The 24,044-nt window shown below is 63.1% G+C and overlaps 2 protein-coding genes across 2 annotated transcripts; both read left to right on the forward strand.

Moving 5' to 3' along the window:
- Positions 1 to 4,052: 4,052 nt before the first annotated feature.
- On the forward strand, positions 4,053 to 9,008 carry LOC136000912 (sterile alpha motif domain-containing protein 1-like). The gene is made up of 5 exons (XM_065654911.1): positions 4,053 to 4,698; positions 6,143 to 6,419; positions 7,405 to 7,498; positions 7,584 to 7,689; positions 8,687 to 9,008. The coding sequence occupies exons 1-5, from the start codon at positions 4,132 to 4,134 to the stop codon at positions 8,849 to 8,851; spliced, it is 1,209 nt and encodes a 402-aa protein (XP_065510983.1). The 5' UTR covers positions 4,053 to 4,131; the 3' UTR covers positions 8,852 to 9,008.
- Positions 9,009 to 11,651: 2,643 nt separating this feature from the next.
- On the forward strand, positions 11,652 to 23,340 carry MAP2K7 (mitogen-activated protein kinase kinase 7). The gene is given in 13 exon segments (XM_065654939.1): positions 11,652 to 11,830; positions 13,429 to 13,476; positions 15,154 to 15,199; positions 15,201 to 15,290; positions 16,363 to 16,429; positions 16,531 to 16,644; positions 16,749 to 16,868; positions 17,808 to 17,915; positions 17,994 to 18,173; positions 19,607 to 19,687; positions 21,074 to 21,216; positions 21,319 to 21,364; positions 23,120 to 23,340. Coding segments are annotated over 13 exon segments (1,305 nt in total). The 5' UTR covers positions 11,652 to 11,706; the 3' UTR covers positions 23,258 to 23,340.
- Positions 23,341 to 24,044: the final 704 nt, after the last annotated feature.

Raw genomic sequence — 24,044 nt, forward strand, 5'->3', positions numbered from 1 at the left:
GGGGGGGCCAAGAGTGGGGACACCCCCCTGGGAACAGGCCAGGGGACCCCAAAAAGGGGGGGTGGGAGGGGCCCCCCCAGGGTCAGCCCTGACTGGGGGGGGCAAAGGGATCCATCCCCCCACACACACTTAGGGGTCCACCCCGGAGGCCTGGGTCCCCCTGCCCCCCCCTGCCCAGGGGTGTTTGGGGGGGTCCCCAAGTTGGGGGGGGGGGGTCACCCCCGGATGCCTGGGTCCTCTGGCTGCTCGGCTCCTCCCTGCCTCAGTTTCCCCTGTTTAAAGGAGGGGGGGTGGTATTTCCCCTCCACATACCCCAGGTACTGGGAGCTTCAGACCTTACTGGGCCATACTGGGCGGGGTGGGGGGACATGGCGCCCGGACGCCTGGGTCCCTTGGTGGTGCTGATACCCCCCCTCCTGTGTTCCCCCCTCAGCGATGGAGTTTTTGGCCTGGACCAAGCAGGATTTTCTCAAAAAAATGCGAGAAGCCGACGCAGGTGCGTGTGTGTCCCCCTCCATGTCACCCCCGTCCCCCCCCCGCCAAGTACCAGGGGGGTCCCGTGTCCCCTCCTGGGTGACCGGAGAGTCCTTTGTACCCTGGGGGGGCCCATGTCCCTTCCCAAGGGGACACTATGTCACTCTTGAAGGGTTTGGGGCGTCCCTTGTCCCTTTGGGGGGTCCCGGTCCCCTCCCATCCCTCTGGGTCCCTTTGGGGTGTCCCTGGTCCCTTTGGGGGGTCCCCTATGCCCATGGGGGGGTCCCAGTCCCCTCCCATCCCTCTGGGTCCCTTTGGGGTGTCCCCTATGCCCATGAGGATGTCTCTTGTCCCTTTGGGGTTTTCTCTGTCCCCTCCCATCCCTCTGGTTCCCTTTGGGGTGTCTCACGTCCCCTTTGGGTCAAAAAAAAATCATCATTTTGAAGCGTCGCCTTGTGTTATTCCACACAACAACGAACCATTTCTCGATGGGACTGCGATGCGAACAAAAAGTGGATTTTTTGCGACAGCCGGTGACAACCAGTTCAGCGGTTGGACCCAGAAGAACCTTCGAAGTGCTTCGCAAAGCCAGGCTGGCACCAAAGGCTGACAGCGGCTGAACGCGAGCCAGCGTGTGGCCGAGAGGCCACCAGCTGGTGTCCCCAGCGCTGTGGGCAGCGGGGCCAGGGCGGTGACCTGAGCTGGGCACCGGGGAGGAAAAAACGTGGGTCCTGGGGGTGGTTTGGGGCCCTCAGCTCAGGGTCAAAATGGCGCCAGAATCACCTCAGGGCTCAAAATGGCGCCAGAATCACCTCAGGGATCAAAACGGTGGCACCAGGGGCACCAAGATCATCTCAAAACACGAAATGGCACTAAAACCACCTCAAAACACAAAGTGGCGGCCCCAGGGGCACCAGAATCACCTCAGGGATCCAAATGGCGCCAGAATCACCTCAGAGCCGCCATCCCTGGAGGGTTGAACAGATGAGGTTCTTTGGGATATTTTAGTACCGGGGTTGGGTTGTGGTTGGACTCCATGATCCTGAGGGGCTGTTCCAACCTAAATGGTTCTAAAATCAGCTCAAGGATCCAAATGGCGCCAGAATCACCTCAGGGATCCAAACGGCAGCACCCAAATCACCTCAGGGCTCAAAATGGCCACGGGGGCACCAAGGTGGCCTCAAGTTGCGCCGGGGGAGGTTGAGGTTGGAAATCAGGAAAAATTATTCAGGGAAAGGGCTGAGGTTCTCAGGGGTGTGGGTTAATGGTTGGACTCAATGATCTTGAGGGGCTTTTCCAACCAAATTGATTCTAAGATCAGCTCAGGGCTCCAAATGGCGCCAGAATCACCTCAGGGCTCCAAATGGCACCAAAATCACCTCAGGGATCAAAACGGCGGCACCAGGGGCACCAAGATCATCTCAAAACACGAAATGGCACTAAAACCACCTCAAAACACAAAGTGGCGGCCCCAGGGGCACCAGAATCACCTCAGGGCTCCAAACGGTGCCAAAATCACCTCAGGACTCAAAATGGCCCCAAATCACCTCAAAACACAAAGTAGCGGCCCCAAGGGCACCAGAATCACCTCAGGGCTCCAAATGGTGGCACGAAGACCATCTTAGGACTCAAAACGGTGGCCATGCGGCATAAAACCACCTCAAAACACAAAATGGAGGCCCCAGGGGCACCAGAATCACCTCAGGGCTCAAAATGGCGCCAGAATCACCTCAGGGCTCAAAACGGTGGCACCAGGGGCACCAAGATCATCTCGAAACACGAAATGGCACTAAAACCACCTCAAAACACAAAGTGGAGGCCCCAGGGGCACCAGAATCACCTCGGGGCTCCAAATGGCACTAAAATTACCTCAAAACACAAAATGTTGGCCCCAGGGGCCCCAGAATCCCCTCAGGGCTCCAAATGGCGCCAGAATCACCTCAGGGCTCCGATGGCGGCCCCAGGGCTGTTGGGATCACCTCACGCCAAGAAAAACCTTGAGGAGCTGCAGCGAGTTCAGAGGAGGGAACGGAGCTGGGGAAGGGGCTGGAGAAGGAGGCTGAGGGTGGAAATTTGGGGTGATTTCTTCCCCAAAGGGCTGTGGGGCGTTGGAACAGGCTGCCCAGGGCAGTGCTGGAGCCGCCATCCCCGGAGGGGTGAAGGAGGAGGCTCTTGGGGCCGTCTTAGCGCCGCTTAATGGTTGGACTCGATCTCGACGGTCCTTTAAACCAAAACGGCTCCATGGTTGTACGAGATGCACCAAAACCTCAGCAGAAAAGGCCCAATTCGAGGCCCGACCGCACGTCGCGCAACCAACGCTTCGAAACCCGAGCAAATTGGGCAATATTCAGAATATTCGCCGTGTTCGCTTGAGCTCTCACCAACCGGCTGCCGCCCCTTCAAGCGTCTCGAGAACTTTGGGAAAACGTTCCCGCGACCGGCAGGACGCAGAAAACGTTTTCCGAGAGTCCATCAAATCCCGGGTTTATTTCTCGTTGGCAAAAATGTGCTGTTTTGATTTTAAAAGATGCGTTTGAGCCGAGTTAGGACGATTTGAGCTTCGTAGTCTAAAACCGCGATTAGTTTTGCACCGACCTAATAAACGTATTTGAGGCGAATCCAATGAAGTTTTTATTTATTTTTAAAAATAAATGGATTTCTTTACTTATTTTTAAAAAACCACTTTAAAAATTGGGGGGGGCGCTTAAACTTAAAGGGGGGGCATTGATGGGAGAGGGATAGAGGGAATCGGGGGGCTCTAAATTTGGGGGGAATCAATGGAATTAGGGGGGTCCTGTGGGTTTGGGGGGGCTCCAAGGAAACTGGGGAGACCCCATGGGGGTTCAGGGGGGACCCTTGGAATTGGGGGGGGGCAGCCTGGAGGTTTAGGGTCCCCCATGGGGCTGGGGGGGATCCCATGGGTTTGGGGGGCCCTTACATCTGTGGGAGCTCCAAGGAAACTGGGGAGACCTCCTGGGGGTTTGGGGGGCCCTCAGAATTGGGGGGGGACGCTGGGGGGGTTTCGGGTCCCCCATGGGGCTGGGGGGGGATCCCATGGGTGTGGGGGGCACCAAGAAAAGTGGGGAGACCCCATGGGGGCTCGGGGGGGCCCTTAGAATTGGGGGGGGGGGGCTCTTGGGGGCAACCCAATGGGGGGGGGGGATCCCATGGCTCAGGGGGTGGGCGTGGCTTCCAGCGGTGGGCGTGGCTTTCACGCCATGGTGAGGCTTCCAGCGGTGGGCGTGGCTTCCCCGTTATGGGCGTGGCTTCCAGATGTGGGCGTGGCTTTCCCCGCTACGGGCGTGGCTTCCAGCGGTGGGCGTGGCTCGCCGTCATGGGCGTGGCTTTCCCCGCCACGGGCGTGGCTTCCAGCGGTGGGCGTGGCTCCCGGCATGGGCGCGGCTTCCAGCGGTGGGCGGGGCTGGTGGCGGGGTGGGCGGGGCTGGTGGCGGGGGTGGGCGGGGCTGGCGGCGGGGGTGGGCGGGGCGAGCGGGCTAGCGGGCGGCTCCACCTTAAGGCGCGCGGCGGCGGCGGCGGCTCCTCCTTAAGGCGCGGGCGGGCGGGCGGGCGGCGGCGGCCGGTGCGAGGCCGCGGGGCTGCGGCGGGGCGGGCGGAGGGAGGAGGAGGAGGAGGAGGAAGAAGAGGAGGGCGGGGGCCATGGCGGGGCCGCCGCCGCCGCCGCCGGGCCCGGAGGCGCCGCGGTACCAGGAGTGGATCCTGGACACGATCGATTCGTTACGATCGCGGAAGGCGCGGCCCGACCTGGAGCGGATCTGCCGCATGGTGCGGCGGCGGCACGGCCCCGAGCCCGAGCGGACGCGGGCCGAGCTGGAGAAGCTCATCCAGCAGCGCGCCGTGCTCCGCGTCAGCTACAAGGGCAGCATCTCCTACCGCAACGCCGCCCGCGTCCAGCCGCCGCGCCGCCCGCCGCCGCCGCCGCCCGCCCGCCGCGCAGAGCCGCCCGTCAGCCTCCGCGACGCCGCCCGCTATCTCGGCGGCGACGGCCGCCTGACCCGCGGCCGCTTGCAGGGCTCGGCGCTGCCGGCCGACGGCGGGCTGGGAGCCACGGGCGGGCCCTGCGGCGGCGGCGGCGGCGGGAGCGGCGGCTCGGGGCCCGGCGCCGGCGGAGGGAGCGGCGGGGGGCGGCTGGAGCGCACCCGGCTCGCCACCATCGCCATGGCCCGCGCGGAGAGAGGGCGAGCGGCCGGCGGGAGGGCCCGGAAGGTGAGGCGGGGAGCGGGGACGGGGGAGCGGGGGGGATCGGGGAGCTGAGGGGATCGGGGGGCCGTGAGGGACCAGGGGGTGTGAGGGGACGGGGGAGCTGGGGGGATCGGGGGGACTCGAGGGGCCAGGGGGTGTGAGGGGACCGGGGGGACGTGAGGGGACGTGAGGGGCCAGGGGGTGTGAGGGGACGGGGGCACCGGGGGAGCTGAGGGGATCGAGGGGACATGGGGGCACCGGGGGGACATGAGGGAGCGGGGATGCCTGAGGGGACATGGAGGGACATGAGGGGACGGGGGGTGTGAGGGGACCGGGGGGACATGAGGGGACGGGGGGTGTGAGGGGACCGGGGAGCTGAGGGGATCGAGGGGACATGAGGGGACGTGAGGGACCAAGGGGTGTGAGGGGACGGGGGGTGTGAGGGGACCGGGGAGCTGAGGGGATCGAGGGGACATGAGGGGACGTGAGGGACCAAGGGGTGTGAGGGGATGGGGGGTGTGAGGGGACCGGGGGGACATGAGGGACCGGGGACCCCTGAGGGGACATGGAGGGACACAAGGGACCAGGGGGTGTGAGGGGACGGGGGGACATGAGGGGCCAGGAAGGGTGAGGAGACCAGGGAGCTGAGGGGATCGAGGGGACATGAGGGGACGTGAGGGACCAGGGGCTGTGAGGGGATCGGGGGGACATGAGGGGCCAGGGAGGGTGAAGGGACGGGGGCACCGGGGGAGCCGAGGGGGTCGAGGGGACATGGGGGCACCGGGGGGACATGAGGGACCAGGAACGCCTGAGGGGACATGAAGGGACACGAGGGACCAGGGGGTGTGAGGGGACCGGGGGGACATGAGGGGACATGGGGGCACCGGGGGGACATGAGAGAGCGGGGATGCCTGAGGGGACATGAGGGGCCAGGGGCTGTGAGGGGACGGGGGCACCGGGGGAGCTGAGGGGGTCGAGGGGACATGGGGGCACCGGGGGGACATGAGAGAGCAGGGATGCCTGAGGGGACATGAGGGGCCAGGAGGTGTGAGTGAATGGGGGACCCCCGAGGGGACATGAGGGACCAGGGAGGATGAGGAGACCGGGATTTAGCGGGGGGGGTGGAGTGTCCCAGATTTAGAAGGGGGGTCCGAGATTTAGGGGGGGTCCCAGATTTCGGGGAGTGGGGTCTGAGAGTTAGGGGGGGTCCCAGATTTGGGGGAGGGGGTCTGAGATTTAGGGGACGGTCCCAGATTTTGGGGAGTGGGGTCCTGAGATTTAGGGAGGGTCCCAGATTTGGGGGAGTGGGGTCCTGAGATTTTGAGGGGGTCCTGAGATTTAGGGGGGGTCCCAGATTTTGGGGAGTGGAGTCTGAGATTTGGGGGTAGGTCTGAGATGTAGGGGGGGGCTCTGCAAGATCGGGGTAAGGCCCCACACTTTTGGGGTGACCCCCCCCGTTTATTCGCAGCCCCCCCGCGGCGGCACCGAGACGGCGCGAGAGGAGGAGGAGGAGGACGAGGAGGACGAGGAGGAGGACGGGACGGGCTCGGAGGCCTCAGAAGACGGGGGGGCCCCCCGGCAACTGAACGGCGAGACCCGGGGGGGCCCCCCCCAGCCTCGCCACCCCGGGCAGCCCCCCCCCGAGCGGCCCCCCCAGCCCAAGGCCTGCTCGCCGGGGGAGAGCGCCTGCCAACACCTGGCCCCCCTCAAAAAAGAGGGGGCGTTCGGGCAGCCCGACAGAGCAGGTGACCCCCCCGCCTGGGGGGAAATTGGGGGCGCACTTGGGCTGCATGGGGAGGGGGTGCAGGGGGGGGTTGGGGTTATTTGGGGGGGTGCTGGGGGGTAGTTCGGGGGCAGTTTGGGGTTCTGAGGGGTATTTATGGGGTGCTGGGGGAGTAGTTATGGGGCAGGCTGGGGGGCAGTTGGGGGGGGTCAGGGTGTGTGGAGGCAGTTGGGGGTCCTGGGGGGGTATTTATGGGGTGCTGGGGGGTAGTTATGGGGCACTGGGGGCAGTTGTGGCGCCAGGGGGGGGCAGTTTGGTGCTCTGGGAGGCGTATTTATGGGGTGGTGGGCAGTAGTTATGGGGCACTGGGGGCAGTTGGGGGGCCAAGGGGGGGCAGTTTGGGGTGCTGGGGGGTATTTATGGGATGCTGGGGGGTTGTTATGGGGCACTGGGGGCAGTTGGGGGGGTCAGGGTGTGTGGGGCCAGTTGGGGAGCTAAGGGGGGGCAGTTTGGGGTTCGGGGGGGCATTAATGGGGGGCAGTTGGGGGGCACTTTGGGGGTTCCCAGCATGGGGCAGTTTGGGGTGTTGGGGGGCTCAGGGTCGGGGGGGGGCAGTTTGGGGGTATTGGGAGCAGCTTGGGGGCTCAGGGCACAGGGGACAGTTGGGGGGACATGGGGGGCTCAGGGACTTGGGGACAGTTTTGGGGGGCTCAGGGACTTGAGGACAGTTTGGGGGGAAACAGGAACTTGGGGACAGTTTGTGGGACTTGGGGACACAGGAACTTGGGGACAGTTTTGGGGAGATTTGGGGACAGTTTTGGGGACACAGGAACTTGGGGACAGTTTTGGGGGGCTCAGAGACTTGGGGACAGTTTGGGACTTGGGGACGGTTTGGGGGACACAGGAACTTGGGGACAGTTTTGGGGGGCTCAGGGACAGTTTGTGGGGGATTCAGGGACTTGGGGACAGTTCGGGGGCCCCAGTTTGACCCCCCCGTGTCCCCGCAGTGTCCCCAGCGCTGGCGGGGGCCGAGCCCTCAGTGCCACTGTCCCCAGGCCGGCCGGGGCCACAGGCGGCCGACGGGACCCCCTTCGGCTGCGCGTGAGTCACCATGTCCCCCCCCCAGTGTCACCGTGTCCCCCCCGGTGTCACCGTCCCCCCCGGTGTCACCGTCCCCTGTCCCCAGGAGGAAGGAGAAGGCGTCGGACCCGGTGGAGTGGTCGGTGCGGGACGTGGTGGATTATTTCACCGAGGCCGGGTTCCCCGAGCAGGCCACTGCCTTCCAGGAGCAGGTGTGTCCCCTGTCACCCCCCCGTGTCCCCTCTGTCCCCCGGGGGTGTCCCCAAGAGCCCCCCCCAATCCGTGTGTCCCCCCCAAACATCAATGGGAAGTCTCCGCTGTTAATGCAGCGCGTTGACGTCTTGACCGTGGTCTCTGTCCTGGGTGTCCCCCAATTCTCTGAGGTGTCCCCTTGTCCCGGGGGGTGTCCCCAAGAGCCCCCCCCAGTCTGTGGGTGTCCCCCCCCAGTCCCTGTGTCCCCCCCAATGCGTGTGTCCCCCCCAAACATCAATGGGAAGTCTCCGCTGTTAATGCAGCGCGTTGACATCTTCACCGTGGTCTCTGTCCTGGGTGTCCCCCAATTCTCTGAGGTGTCCCCTTGTCCCGGGGGGTGTCCCCAAGAGCCCCCCCCAGTCTGTGGGTGTCCCCCCCCAGTCCCTGTGTCCCCCCAATCCGTGTGTCCCCCCCAAACATCAATGGGAAGTCTCCGCTGTTAATGCAGCGCGTTGACGTCTTCACCGTGGTCTCTGTCCTGGGTGTCCCCCTCATTCCCTGCGTCCCCCCATTCTCCGAGGTGTCCCCTTGTCCCAGGGGGTGTCCCCAAGAGCCCCCCCCAATCCGTGTGTCCCCCCCAATGCGTGTGTCCCCCCCAAACATCAATGGGAAGTCTCCGCTGTTAATGCAGCGCGTTGACGTCTTCACCGTGGTCTCTGTCCTGGGTGTCCCCCAATTCTCTGAGGTGTCCCCTTGTCCCGGGGGGTGTCCCCAAGAGCCCCCCCCAGTCTGTGGGTGTCCCCCCCAGTCCCTGTCTCCCCCCCAATCCGTGTGTCCCCCCCAAACATCAATGGGAAGTCTCTGCTGTTAATGCAGCGCGTTGACGTCTTGACCGCGGTCTCTGTCCTGGGTGTCCCCCCCATTCCCTGTGTCCCCCCATTCTCCGAGGTGTCCCCTTGTCCCGGGGGGGTGTCCCAGGACCCCCCCCCGACTCTGACCGTCCCGTCCCCCCCCCAGGAGATCGACGGGAAGTCTCTGCTGCTGATGCAGCGGGCGGACGTGCTGACGGGTCTGTCCATCCGCCTGGGCCCCGCGCTCAAGATCTACGAGTACCACGTGAAGCTGCTGCAGCGCAGCCACTTCCAGGAGGACGAGCCCCCCCCGGAGCCCTTCCCCGCCTGACAGCACCCCCAAAATCCGGGGGGGGACACCCCCAAAATCCGGGGGGGGGGACACCCCGGTATCCGGGAGGGCTCCCCCACCCCACACCCCAAAGTGGGGAACGGCTGCGACCCCCCGGCTGCTGCGCAGAGAGACTGTGGGGGGTGGTTGGGGGTGAGGGAGGGGGGCACCCCCTCTTTTTGAGGGGGGGGTCACCCTCTCTTTGGGGGGGGTCTCTTTTGGGGGGTCACCCCCTCTTCTGGGGGCCTGCCCCCTCTCTTTGAGGGGGTACTCTCTTTTGGGGGCCACCCCCTCTTTTGGGGGGGGTCACCTCTCTTTTAGGGGGTGTCTTTTTTGGGGGTCCACCCTCTTTTGGGGGGGGTCACCCTCTTTTGGGGGGGGGTCTCCTTTTGGTGGATGGCCCCTCTCTTTGGGGGGGGCGGTTTGCCCTCTTTGGGGGGTTACCCACTTTTGGGGGGATCACCCTTTTTTTGGGGGGGTCACCCTTTTTTGGGGGGGAACCCCTTTTTAAAGGGGGGGGGGCCCTCCCTTTTCTTCGAGGGGGGGGATTTTTATGGGGAGGGAGGGGTCGGGTTGGGGGGCGCTGCCCAGATATGTTTTAACCTGCCCCAGCCTGTGCCCCCCCACCCCATTTACCCAAATTGGGGTGCACCCCCCCCCCCCCAATTTTGCCACGAGGGGGGGGTCCTGCCCTCCTCCCCCCCCCCCCCCATCATGGTCTGTGCCCCTCCCCCCTTCCCCGGGCCTGGCTCGTTTTGGGGTTTTTTTAAATAAAATTGGAAAAAACCCACAAAAGTAGAGAAAAAATATAAACCCCCCCCACAATGTAGGGGGGGGGGTCTTTGGGGGTGATGGGGGCACTTTGGGGGGGCAGGGGGTGATGCCCCCCCCCCCCCACACCCCTGGTGGGGGGGTTGGGTGTTTGGGGGTGTTATGGGGAGCGGGGGGGTCCGCAGGGGGGGTCCCCGGGGCGGGGGGGGCTCCTCTGCTGGAGGGAGTGGAGCAGCTCCCGTGTGGGAACGGCTGAGGAGCTGGGGCTCTGAGCTGGAGAAGAGGAGACTGAGGGGTGACATTAATGGTTGTCAATATGGAAAGGGGGAGCGTCAGGAGGATGGAGCTGTTGGTGACAACAGCGACAGGACAAGGGGCAACGGGTGCAAACTGGAACACAGGAGGTTCCGCTTCAAGATGGGAAGAAACTTCTTCCCGGCGAGGGTGCCAGAGCCCGGCCCAGGCTGCCCAGGGAGGCTGTGGAGTCTCCTCCTCTGGATCATTCCAACCCGCCTGGTTCTGTGTAACCTCATCAGGGATCGGGCTGGATGAGCTGCCGAGCTCCCTTCCAACCCCGACATCGATTCCGTGATTCTATAATTCTATTATTCTCTGATTCTGTAAGGTCGGTCCCTCCCAATCCCTGACATTCTATAATTCCATGATTCTATACAGTCAGTCTCTCCCAATCCCTGACATTTTATAATTCTATAAATCTATAATTTTATAAGGTTGGTCCCTCCCAATCCCTAACATTCTGTGCTTCTATAAATCTATGATTCTATAATTCCATATAGTCGGTCCCTTCCAACCCCTGACATTCTATAAATCAATGATTCTATGATTTTATATGGTTGGTCCCTCCCAATCCCTGATATTCTATAAATCTATAATTCTATGATTCTATAAGGTCGGTCCCTCCCAATCCCTGACATTCTGTGATTCTATAATTCTATAAATCTGTAATTCTACAAATCCATAATTCTACAAATCTATAATTCTATACGGTTGGTCCCTCCCAATCCCTAACATTCTATAATTCTATAAATCTATAATTCTACAATTCTATAAATCTATAATTTTATAATTCTATAAATGTATAATTCTATAATTGTATAAATCTGTAACTCTATAAATCTATAATTGTATAAATCCGTAAATCTATAGTTCTGTAAACCTATAAATCTATAATTCTATAAATCTGTAAACCTATAATTCTATAAATCTACAATTCCACACACTCGGTCCCTCCCAATCCCCAACATTCTATAGTTCTATAATTCTATAAATCTATAATTGTATAATTCTATAAATCTATAAACCTATAATTGTATAATTCTATAATTCTATAAATCTATGATTCTATCAATCTACAACTGCACAATTCTCTAAACCTACACTTCCACATGCCCGGTCCCTCCCAATCCCTGACATTCTATAAATCTATAATTCTATAAATGTATAATTCTATAAATTCATAAATCTATTAATCTATAATTCTATAAATCTGTAAACCTATAATTCTCTAAACCTACACTCCCGCACGCCCGGTCCCTCCCAATCCCTGACACTCTATAACTCTATAGCTCTATAACTCTATAGCTCTATAAATCTATAGCTCTATAACTCTATAACTCTATAACTCGATAACTTTATGATTAATTCTGTAATTCCACAAACCCCCCAGCCCCCACACCCCGCCCCCCCCCACGCGCGGGCACTACGGCGGCCGGCGGCGCTCACAAAACCCCCCCTCTTCCCGTTCGCGGGCACTACGGCGGCCGGCGGCGCTCACAAAACCCCCCCCTCTTCCAGTTCGCGGGCACTACGGCGGCCGGCGGCGCTCATAAAACCCCCCCCCGCTTCCAGTTCGCGGGCACTACGGCGGCCGGCGGCGCCCACAAAACCCCCCCTCTTCCAGTTCGCGGGCACTACGGCGGCCGGCGGCGCTCACAAAACCCCCCCCCCGCTTCCAGTTCGCGGGCGGGCGGACGGACGGCGGCCCGGCGGGGTCAGGCCGCGCATGCGCAGCGCCGTGTTTGTGCATTCTGGCTGCGCGGCGGCGGCGGGAGGAGCGGGGGAAGATGGCGGCGTCCTCGCTGGAGCAGAAACTGTCCCGGCTGGAGGCCAAGCTCAAGCAGGAGAACCGGGAGGCCCGCCGCCGCATCGACCTCAACCTCGACATCAGCCCGGCCCGGGCCCGGCCCAGTAAGGCGGCGCCTGAGGGGAGCGGGGATGGGGACAGGCCCCAGGCCCGGCCGCCTGAGGAGCCTGGGGGGGGGGACCCGCGTTGTTGGGGGTTTAGTGAGGGGGTTGTGGGGGGGGGGAGGCCGAGGGTCACCGGGAGGGGGGGGAGAGGGGCGGCTTGGGGGTGCGGGGGCATCAGCGGCTGGTTCGGGGGCGTCGGGGGCAGTTAGAGCTGGCTTAAAGGTGGGGGGGGGGGGAGTTTGGGCTGGTTTAGGGCGAGTTTGGGCTGGTTTGGGGGGAGTTTGGGCTGGTTTAGGGGTATTTAGGGGGAGTTCGGGCTGGTTTAGGGGGAGTTTGGGTTGGTTTAGGGGTATTTAGGGGGAGGTTGGCCTGGTTTGGGGGTATTTAGGAATAGTTTGGGCTGGTTTAGGGGTCGTTTGGGCTGGTTTAGGGGTATTTAGGAGGAGTTTGGGCTGGTTTGGGGCTATTTAGGGCGAGTTTGGGCTGGTTTAGGGGTATTTGGGGGCAGTTGAGGCTGGTTTAGGGGTATTTAGGAGGAGTTTGGGCTGGTTTAGGGGTAGTTTGGGCTGGTTTAGGGGTATTTAGGGGGGAGTTTGGGCTGGTCTAGGGGTATCTGGGTGCTCTGGGGGAAGTTTGGGGGCAGTTTAGGGCTGATTTAGGGGTATTTGGGGGCAGTTGAGGCTGGTTTAGGGCTTTCTGGTGGTAGTTTGGGCTGGTTTAGGGGTATTTAGGGGTAGTTTGGGCTGGTTTGGGGGTATTTAGGGGGAGTTTGGGCTGGTTTAGGGGGAGTTTGAGCTGGTTTGGGGCTATTTAGGGGGAGTTTGGGCTGGTTTGGGGGTATTGGGGGGTAGTTAGAGCTGGTTTTGGGGTGTTGGGGCAGTTGAGGTGCTGGGGGGGCCCTTGGGGGGCTGTTCTGGGACTGGAGCGATGCTGGGGGGGCCCTTGAGGTTATATGGGGTGAAACGTGGCGGGGGGGGCGTTATTTGGGGGGGACCTGGGGTGGGGTTTGGGGGGCACGAGGCTTTTACTGGGTGAAATGGGGGGGGCGCCAGGTTTACTGGGGGCACTGGGGCTGTACTGGGAACATTTGGGGGTGCGAGGGGGGTTATTTGGGGTGTGGGGTGGGGGGGTCACCACTGCAATTATCACCCTGAGGAGCCATTTGGGGGGGGGGACGACACACTAACCCCCCCCCCCCTACCAGGTAGGAGTTAATTGGGGGGGGACACACGGGCCCCCCCAAGATTTCCCAGCGGTTCCCCTCCAATTTTACGGGCTGAAAACGCCGATTTCCGGGCCGGGGGTGTCGGAGCCACTGGGCAGCCCCCCTTATCCCCCACCCCTTCCCCCCTTTCCCCTCCCACCCCCCCAATTTAAGTTCATTCTGGTTCCCCCCCCCGCCCTGGCGCCACCAGTTTGTTCCTATTGTGATTTATGGTGTTTTCTTTCTTTTTATTTTTTTTCCTTTTTTTTTTTTTTTTCCTCCCTCATTTTCCCCCCCCGTTTTTTTTTGTTTCCCCCCCATTTTTTTTGTTTCCCCCCCACTTTTTTTTTTATTTTCCTCCCCCCCCTCGCCCCGCCCCCCCCCCCCCCTCCAGTTATCGTCATCACCCTAAGCCCCGCTCCCGCTCCGTCCCAGCGAGCAGGTACCTCCACATCTCGCCGCCGCTTGGGCCCCCCCACTCTAACGCTCCCCCGCCACTCGCTGACCCCCCCTTGTCCCCTTCCTTGGGGACATCCCCGTGTGTCCCCCCGCTAAGTTTCAACCCCCCCCAGCACATCCTAAACCACCCGTGCCTCAGTTTCCCTTTTTCCCCGGCGGCTTCCCCCCCCGCCCCGACTCACCCTGTGTGTCTGTGTGTGTGTCCCCCCCCCCAGAATGTCCCCTGAATGTCCCTGTCCCCCCCCCCCAACCTTGGCTGTCCTGCCTGTCGCATGGCGTGTGGCCCCCGGCCCGGCCCCGCATGCGGCCGTGGCGCGGCATGGGGGGGGAATGGGGTGAAAATGGGGCAGGAATGGTCTGAATGGGGCTGGGGGGGCAATGGGGCAGGAATGGTCCAAATGGGGCTGGGGGGGCAATGGGGCAGGAATGGTCCAAATGGGGCTGGGGGGGGAATGGGGAGAAAATGGGGCAGGAATGGTCTGAATGGGGCTGGGGGGCAATGGGGCAGGAATGGTCCAAATGGGGCTGGGGGGGAATGGGGCAGGAATGGTCCAAATGGGGCTGGGGGGGGAATGGGGAGAAAATGGGGCAGGAATGGTCCAAATGGGGCTGGGGGGGGGGGGGCAGTGGGGCAGGAATGGGCAAAATGGGGCAGAAACAGGTAAAATGGGGCAGAAACGGGCAAAATGAGGCCGAGCCGAAATGGGGCAGGCAGGGCCCAAATGGGACATCCCTGGGGGTGCTGTGGGGGGGCTGACGGGTCTGTGTGCCCCCCCCCCCCCCATTTTGGGGGGAGTCTGATGGGTCCCCTCCATTTCTGGGGTCTGCCATGTCCCCCCAATTTGGGGGGGGGGGGCTGATGTGTGTCCCCCCCTTTTGGGGCTCTGCCATGTGTGTCCCCCCCATTTCAGGGGCTCTGACGTGTGTTTCTCCCCATACTGGGGGGTCGACGGGTCTCTCTGAGCCCCCATTTTTGGGGCTTTGCCATGCGTGCCCCCCCATTTTGGGGTGTCTGTGTGTCCCCCCATTTTTGGGGCTCTGCCATGTGTGCCCCCCATTTCGAGGGGGTCTGACGGGTCTCTCTGACCCCTCAGTTTTGGTGTCTGATGCGTCTCTCCCCCATTCTGGGGTGTCTGTCCCCCCCATTTCGGGGTGTCTGACACATCTCCCCCCCATTTCGGGGTGTCAGTGTCCCCCAGTTTCAGGGTGTCTGTCCCCCCCGTTTCGGGGTGTCTCCCCCCATTTCAGGGTGTCCCCATTTCGGGGTGTCAGTCCCCCCCGTTTCGAGGTGTCTCCCCCCCAATTCAGGGTGTCCCCCCGTTTCGGGGTGTCTGTGTCCCAATTTCGGGGTGTCAGTCCCCCCATTTCGGGTGTTTCCCTGCGTTTCGGGGCATCTGTCCCCCCCCATTTCAGGATGTTCCCCCCCTTGTTTCAGGGTGTCTGCCCCCCCCTGTTCAGGGTGTCTCTCCCGTTTTGGGGTGTCTGTCCCCCCCATTTCAGGATGCTTTCCCCCCCTTGTTTCAGGGTGTCTGTCCCCCCCATTCAGGGTGTCTGTCCCCCCCCATTTCAGGATGTTTCCCCCCCCGTTTCGGGGTGTCTGTCCCCCCCGTTTCGGGGTGTCTCCCCGGTTTCGGGGTGTCTGACGCGCATCTCTCCCCAGCTCTGCAGCTGCCGCTGGTGAGCGAGGGGGGGTCGGGCCGCGCTCCCCGAGGCCGCCCCGCACCCGCCCCCCCCTCGCGGCCCGCCACATGCTGGGGCTGCCCCCCCACCCTTCCTGGTGCCACGCAGCGTCGAGAGGTGAGACCGCATTGGCCGGGCCGCCCGGGGCCGCTCGCTCATGGCTGGGGGGGTTGGCTGGGTGTGTGCTAATTGGCTGGGGGGCCCTGGGGGGGGTTGGCTGGGTGTCTGCTCATTGGCTGGGGGTCCTGGGAGGGGTTGGCATGCCCTGATTGGCTGGATGGGAGGGGGATCACACACACTGATGGGCTGGCAGCCCAGGGGATCGTGTGCGCTGATTGGCCAGAGGTTCAGGGGATCACGTGCGCTGATTGGCCAAGCAGGGGATTTGATCTGTGCTGATGGGCCAAAAGCCCAGAGGAGTAGTGTACACTGATTGGCTGGCAGCCCAGGGGATCGTGTGCACTGATTGGCCAGAGGTCCAGGGGATCACATGCACTCATTGGCCAGAGGTCCAGGGAACCATATCCACTGATTGGCCAGAGGTCCAGGGGATCGTGTGCACTGATTGGCCAGAGGTCCAGGGGATCGTGTGCACTGATTGGCCAGAGGTCCAGGGGATTGTGTGCACTGATTGGCCAGAGGTCCAGGGAATGCTGTGTGCTGATTGGCCAGAGGTCCAGGGGATCATGTGCGCTGATTGGCCAACAGTCCAGGGAATGCTGTGTGCTGATTGGCCAGGTGGAGATTTTTTGGGTGCTGATTGGTCAGAGGTCCGGGGGAATCAGGTGCGCTGATTGGCCAGAGGTGCACAGGATCACCTGCACTGATTGGCTGTCAGCTCAGGAAATCTCATGCGCTGATTGGCCAGCAGCCCCGGGGATCATGTGCACTGATTGGCTGGGCAGGAGATTCATTGTGTTCTGATTGGCCAGATGTGCAGGAGCCCACAGGTGCTGATTGGCCAGTCGCCCCTGCCCTGTTCTGATTGGCTGGGGGCTCCCCATGCCGATCGCCAGGCCTCTCCATCCCCATGTCCTGATTTGCCATGACCCCGTTTACCGTATTCTGATTGGCCAGGCTCTCTCCTGACCCCCATTCTGATTGGCCACACCCCTCCTTTGCCCCATGCTGATTGGCCCCAGCCTCCAGTGCCCCGTCCTGATTGGCCCGTTCTCCCCCTTGTCCGCAGCATCGAGATCGACCAGAAGCTGCAGGAGATCATGAAGCAGACGGGGTACCTGACCGTGGGGGGGCAGGTGAGCGGGGGCACCCAGGGGGGACATGGGGGACCCGGGGGGGACATGGGGGACCCGGGTGGGGGACCCGAGGGACCCTCACCCCCCATTTCCCCCCCCAGCGCTACCAGGCGGAGATCAACGACCTGGAGAACCTGGGGGAGATCGGCAGCGGCACCTGCGGGCAGGTCTGGAAGATGCGCTTCCGCAAGACCGGCCACGTCATCGCCGTCAAGGTGGGGACCCCCGCCCAGAGACACCCCAACTCCCCCCCCACCCCGATCCCAGGGTGTCCCCCCTCTCTCAGCCCCCCCCCTTTGTGTGTGTCCCCCCGCAACAGCAAATGCGGCGCTCGGGGAACCGGGAGGAGAACAAGCGCATCCTGATGGACCTGGACGTGGTGCTCAAGAGCCACGACTGCCCCTACATCGTGCAGTGCTTCGGCACCTTCATCACCAACGTGAGCCCCCCGGGGCCCCCCCGGGCGCTGGATACAACCGCGGGGCCCCCCAGGGGCTGGAGAGGGTTGTGGGGACCCCCCAGGTTGGGATATGGTCATACACTCCTCCCCCAAGGTGTGTATGTGGCCGTGGGCCCCCCCAGATCAGGATACAGCCCCCCCAGGTCTGTATGTGCCCCCCCAGATCAGGATATGGCCCCCCCAGGGTCTGGATCCATCCATGGCCCCCCCAGACCAGGATATGGCCCCCCCAGGGTCTGGATCCATCCATGGCCCCCCCAGATCAGGATATGCCCCCCCCCAAAATCAGGATACAGTCCCTCCAGGTCTGTATGTGCCCCCCCAGATCAGGACACAGCCCCCCCAGGTGTGTATGTGCCCCCCCAGACCAGGATACAGCCCCCCAGGTCTGTATGTGCCCCCCCCAGACCAGGATACAGCTCCCCCCGGGTCTGTATGTGGCCCCCCAGATCAGGACACAGCCCCCCCAGGTGTGTATGTGGCCCCCCCCAGACCAGGATACAGCCCCCCAGGTGTATATGTGCCCCCCCAGGTGTGTATGTGGCCCCCCCCAGACCAGGATACAGCCCCCCAGGTATGTATGTGGCCCCCCAGATCAGGACACAGCCCCCCCAGGTCTGTATGTGGCCCCCCAGATCAGGACACAGCCCCCCCGGGTCTGTATGTGCCCCCCCAGATCAGGACACAGCCCCCCCAGGTGTGTATGTGGCCCCCCCCAGACCAGGATACAGCCCCCCCCAGGTGTGTATGTGCCCCCCCAGATCAGGATGCAGCCCCCCCAGGTCTGGCCATGGCCACGGGCCTCCCCAGCCCAGCCCCAGCCGTCGTCCCCCCTGTGTCGTCCCCGTGGCCCCAGCCGTGGTGGGAACGTGTCCCCAGTGTCCCCAGCAGCCCTGACCCCCCCTTGCCCCCCCGCAGACCGACGTTTTCATCGCCATGGAGCTCATGGGCACCTGCGCCGAGAAGCTCAAGAAGCGGATCCAGGGGCCCATCCCCGAGCGCATCCTGGGCAAGATGACGGTGGCGGTGAGCGGGGGGACACCCGGGGACGCCGGGGACACCGCGGGGGGGTCCCAAGGCTGACGCGTCCCCCCCCCCCCGCAGATCGTGAAGGCGCTGTTGTACCTGAAGGAGAAGCACGGGGTGATCCACCGCGACGTGAAACCCTCCAACATCCTCCTGGACGAGCGGGGACAGGTCAAGCTCTGCGACTTCGGCATCAGCGGCCGCCTGGTCGACTCCAAGGCCAAGACCCGCAGTGCCGGCTGCGCCGCCTACATGGCCGTGAGTAACCGGGGGGGGGCACCCGGGGGTCTGTGAGTGAGGGGGGGGCATGGGGGGGTTGTTTTGGGGGTACATGGTCTGGTACATCAGTGCCCGCCTGGTCAAGTTCAAGGCCAAGACCCACAGCGTTGGTTGTGCCGCCTACATGGCTGTGAGTAAATGGGGGGGCTGTGAGTGAGGGGGGGCACGGGGAGGACACACAAGGGGCCTGTGAGGCGGGGGGGGCACAGGGGGGACATGGAGGGGCTGTTTGTGGCGGTACACAGGGGGTACATGGGGCATCTGGTACATCAGCGGCCACCTGGTCAAGTTCAAGGCCAAGACCCACAGCGCCGGCTGCGCCGCCTACATGGCCGTGAGTGACCGGGGCGGGGCACCTGGGGGGGCTGTGAGTGGGGGGGGGGCACGGGGGGGGTTGTTTTGGGGGTACACGGAGGGTCTGGTACATCAGCGGCCACCTGGTCAAGTTCAAGGTCGAGACCCGCAGCGCCGCCTACGTGGCCGTGAGTAACCGGGGGGGCACTTGGGGGGGCTGTGAGTGAGGGGGGGGGACACACAGGGGGCCTGTGAGTGAGGGGGGGGCTGTTTGTGGGGGTACACAGGGGGTACACAGGGCATCTGGTACATCAGCGGCCACCTGGTCAAGTTCAAGGCCAAGACCCGCTGCGCCGCCTACATGGCCGTGAGTAACCGGGGGGGGGCACCCGGGGGGGCTGTGAGTGGGGGGGGGCACGGGGAGGACACACAAGGGGCCTGTGGGGGGCGGGGGGCACAGGGGGGACATGGGGGGGCTGTTTGTGGGGTACACAGGGGGTACATGGGGCATCTGGTACATCAGCGGCCACCCGGTCAAGTTCAAGGTCGAGACCCGCAGTGTTGGTTGCGCCGCCTACGTGGCCGTGAGTAAATGGGAGGGCACCTGGGGGGGGGCTGTGAGTGAGGGGGGGGGGCACGGGGGGGTTGTTTTGGGGGTACACGGAGGGTCTGGTACATCAGCGGCCACCTGGTCAAGTTCAAGGTCGAGACCCGCAGCGCCGCCTACGTGGCCGTGAGTAACCGGGGGGGCACTTGGGGGGGCTGTGAGTGAGGTGGGGGGGGACACACAGGGGGCCTGTGAGTGAGGGGGGGCACAGGGGGGACACACAGCGGGGCTGTGAGTGAGGGGGGGGGCGCGAGGCGGTTGTTCGGGGGGTACACGGGGGGTCCGGTACATCAGCGGCCGCCTGCTCAAGTCCAAGGGCACGACCCACAGCAGCGTGTACGTGGCTGTGAGTTGGGGGGGGCACAGGGGGGTCTGGGGGGGGCACAGGGGGCTGTGTCACCAACATGGCCGTGAGCTGGGGTGGGGGGGGGAACTCCCCAAAGGTCGGTGCTGGGGGTCCTGCCCCCCCAGTGTCCCCCGCAGTGTCCCACAGCCCCCCTGTCCCCCCCAGCCCGAGCGCATCGACCCCCCCGACCCCACCAAGCCCGACTACGACATCCGCGCCGACGTCTGGAGCCTCGGCATCTCCCTGGTGAGCCGGCCGCAAGTGTCCCCCAGTGTCCCCAAGTGTCCCCAGCACGACCCCGCTGTGTCCCCCCCACACCCCCACCGCCTCCCTGGGTCCCAAACGTGGCCCAAACTCGTCCCTGGGTCCCCAACAATTTCCTGGGTCCCCCCCCATGTCCCAAACACATCCCCACCCTGGCCCAAACGTGGCCCAAACGTGGCCCTTTGTATCTGTGTCCTCGTGCCCATGTCTGTGTCCCCAAGTCCCCGTCCCTGTCCCAGAGTCCCTGCATCTGTGTCCTGGTGGCCATGTCTGTCCCCATGTCCCCAGCTGGAGCTGCCAGGGGGCAGTTCCCTGTGTGTCCCCAGTGTCCCCCTGGTGTCCCCATTGTCCCCATTGTCCCTATGTCCCCAGGTGGACCTGCCACAGGGCAGTTCCCTGTGTGTCCCCATGGTGTCCCCATTGTCCCCATGGTGTCCCCATTGTCCCCATGTCCCCAAGTGGAGCTGCCAGGGGGCAGTTCCCTGTGTGTCCCCAGTGTCCCCATTGTCCCCATGTCCCCAAGTGGAGCTGCCACAGGGCAGTTCCCTGTGTGCCCCCAGTGCCCCCATTGTCCCCATGCCCCCATTGTCCCCATGTCCCCAAGTGGAGCTGGCCATGGGGCAGTTTCCTGTGTGTCCCCATGGTGTCCCCATGTCCCCATTGTCCCCATGGTGTCCCCATTGTCCCCATGTCCCCAGGTGGAGCTGGCCACAGGGCAGTCCCCATTGTCCCCATGGTGTTCCCATTGTCCCCATGGTGTTCCCATTGTCCCCATGCTCCCATTGTCCCCATGTCCCCAGGTGGAGCTGGCCACAGGGCAGTTCCCTGTGTGTCCCCATTGTCCCCATGGTGTCCCCATTGTCCCCATGTCCTCAGGCGGAGCTGGCACGGGGCAGTTCCCTGTGTGTCCCCATTGTCCCCATGGTGTCCCCATTGTCCCCATGGTGTTCCCATTGTCCCCATGTCCCCAGGTGGAGCTGCCACGGGGCAGTTCCCTGTGTGTCCCCATGGTGTCCCCATGCCCCCATTGTCCCCATGTCCCCAGGTGGAGCTGGCCATGGGGCAGTTCCCTGTGTGTCCCCATGGTGTCCCCATGTCCCCATTGTCCCCATGGTGTCCCCATTGTCCCCATGTCCCCAGGTGGAGCTGGCCACGGGGCAGTTCCCTGGGTGTCCCCATTGTCCCCATGGTGTCCCCATTGTCCCCATGTCCCCAGGTGGAGCTGGCCACGGGGCAGTTCCCTGGGTGTCCCCATTGTCCCCATGGTGTCCCCATTGTCCCCATGTCCCCAGGTGGAGCTGGCCACGGGGCAGTTCCCTGGGTGTCCCCATTGTCCCCATGGTGTCCCCATTGTCCCCATGTCCCCAGGTGGAGCTGGCCACGGGGCAGTTCCCGTACCAGAACTGCAAGACGGATTTCGAGGTGCTGACGAAGGTGCTGCAGGAGGACCCCCCCCTGCTGCCCCCCGCCATGGGCTTCTCCGGGGACTTCCAGGCCTTCGTCAGGGACTGGTGGGTGACAGGGCCACCCCCGGCTGGGGACACGGCCCGCGGTGTCCCCAGGGTGTCCCCAGGGTGTCCCCGCGCCGCTGACCCCCCCCTGCTCTCCCGCAGCCTCACCAAGGACCACAGGAAGAGACCAAAGTACAACAAGTTACTGGTGGGTCCCCGCGGTGTCATTGTCACACGTGTCCCCAGGGAGGGGCCCCGGGATGCGCACGTGGCACCTGTTGGCCCCGGGGGGGTTTGGCCTCCCTGTCCCCAGCCCTGTCCCCATATCTGTGTCCTGCTGCCCATGTCTGTGTCCCCATGTCCCCATTCGTGTCCCCATGTCCCTCTATCTGTGTCCTGGTGCCCATGTGTCTGTCCCCATGTCCCCATCCCTGTTCCCCTGTCCCCATATCTGTGTCCTGCTGCCCATGTCTGTGTCCCCATGTCCCCATTCGTGTCCCTATGTCCCTCTATCTGTGTCCTGGTGCCCATGTGTCTGTCCCCATGTCCCCATCCCTGTCCCTGTGTCCCCATCCTTGTCCCCATACCCGTGTCCTTGTGCCCATATCTGTGTCCCCACATTCGTGTCTATCTCCCCATGTCCCTGTCCTTGTGTCCCCATCCTTGTCCCCCTGTCCTCATATACGTCCCCACGTGTGTGTCCTGCTCCTTGTGTCCGTGTCCCAACCCCCGTGTCCATCTCCCCGTGTCCATCTCCTTGTGTCCCCATGTCCCCATACGTGTCCCCACGTGTGTCCTTGTGGCCATATCTGTGTCCTGACTCTCGTGTCCATCTCCCCGTGTCCCTGCCCTTGTGTCCCCATGTCCCCATATGTCCCCACACCCACATCCTTGTGCCCGTATCTGTGTCCTGACCCCTGTGTCCATCTCCTTGTGTCCCCATGTCCCCATACGTGTCCCCATGTGTGTCCTTGTGCCCGTATCTGTGTCCTGACCCCCGTGTCCATCTCCTTGTGTCCCCATGTCCCCATACGTGTCCCCACGTGTGTCCTTGTGCCCATATCCGTGTCCATCTCCTTGTGTCCCCATGTCCCCAGACGTGTCCCCACCTGTGTTCTGCTGCCCATACCCGTGTCCTGACCCCCGTGTCCATCTCCTTGTGTCCCCATGTCCCCATACGTGTCCCCACATGTGTCCTTGTGCCCATATCCATGTCCTGACCCCCGTGTCCATCTCCCTGTGTCCCTGTTCTTGTGTCCCCATCCTTGTCCCCACACCCATGTCCTTGTCCCCCTGTCCCGACCCTCGTGTCCATCTCCCCGTGACCCTGCCCTTGTGTCCCCATGTCCCCGTACGTGTCCCCACATCCATGTCCTTGTGCCCATATCTGTGGCCATCTCCTTGTGTCCTCATGTCCCCGTATGTCCCCACATGTGTCCTTGTGCCCATATCCATGTCCTGACCCCCATGTCCATATCCCCGTGTCCATCTCCTTGTGTCCCCATGTCCCCATACGTGTCCCCACGTGTGTCCTTGTGCCCATATCCGTGTCCATCTCCTTGTGTCCCCATGTCCCCATACGTGTCCCCACCTGTGTTCTGCTGCCCATACCCGTGTCCTGACCCCCGTGTCTATCTCCCCGTGTCCCTGCCCTTGTGTCCCCATGTCCCCATAAGTGTCCCCATGTGTGTCCTTGTGCCCGTATCTGTGTCCTGACCCCCGTGTCCATCTCCCCGTGTCCCTGCCCTTGTGTCCCCATGTCCCCATACGTGTCCCCACACCCACATCCTTGTTCCCATACCCGTGTCCTGACCCCCGTGTCCATCTCCATGTGTCCCCATGTCCCCATACGTGTCCCCACGTGTGTCCTTGTGCCCATACCTGCGTCCTGCCCCCCGTGTCCCCACACCGCGCCCCGTCCCCGTGTCCCCGTGTCCCCCCCGCTCACGCCTGCCCCCTGCAGGAACACAACTTCATCAAGCGCTACGAGACGCTGGAGGTGGACGTGGCCACCTGGTTCAAGGACGTCATGGCCAAGACAGAGTCCCCTCGCCCGGGCGGTGGCCTCAGCCAGCACCACCTGCCCTTCTTCACCAGGTAGCGCCCGCCGACACCCCCGCCGTGGCGCCCGCCGGGACGGTGACACCCGCCGGGACGGTGGCACCTGCTGGGACGGTGACACCCACCGCAACGTCTCCTGCTGCGTCCCCACGTGTCCCAGCGCGTCCTGGGGCGCCCCGGCGTGTCGCGACGTGTCACGGGCTGTCCTGGTCTGTCCCGGCGCGTCCCAGGACGTCCTCGCGTGTCCCCACCTGTCCCAGGGCGGCCTGGTCTGTCCCGTGTCCCCGCGTGTCCCAGGGTGTCCTGGTCTGTCCCCATGTGTCCCCGTGTGTCCCTGAACATCCCCGTGTGTCCCCACATGTCCCAGGGTGTCCTGGTCTGTCCCTACATGTCCCAGGATGTCCCAGGGTGTCCTGGTCTGTCCCTGTGTATCCCAGGACATCTTGATCTGTCCCCGTGTGTCCCTGTGTGTCCCTGGACATCCTCGTGTGTCCCCACACGTCCCAGGATGTCCCTGGACATCCTCGTGTGTCCCCATGTGTCCCTGTGTGTCCCTGGACATCCTCACGTGTCCCCACGTGTCCCAGGATGTCCCAGGACATCTTGATCTGTCCCCATGTGTCCCTGTGTGTCCCTGGACATCCTCGTGTGTCCCCACACGTCCCAGGACGTCTCGATCTGTCCCCACGTGTCCCAGGATGTCCCTGGACATCCTCGTGTGTCCCCACACGTCCCAGGACGTCTCGATCTGTCCCCACGTGTCCCAGGATGTCCCTGGACATCCTCACGTGTCCCCACGTGTCCCAGGTCTGTCCCGTGTCCCCAGC

The sequence above is a fragment of the Caloenas nicobarica genome, chromosome 36 (assembly GCF_036013445.1).
Source record: "Caloenas nicobarica isolate bCalNic1 chromosome 36, bCalNic1.hap1, whole genome shotgun sequence".
Lineage (NCBI taxonomy): Eukaryota > Metazoa > Chordata > Aves > Columbiformes > Columbidae > Caloenas > Caloenas nicobarica.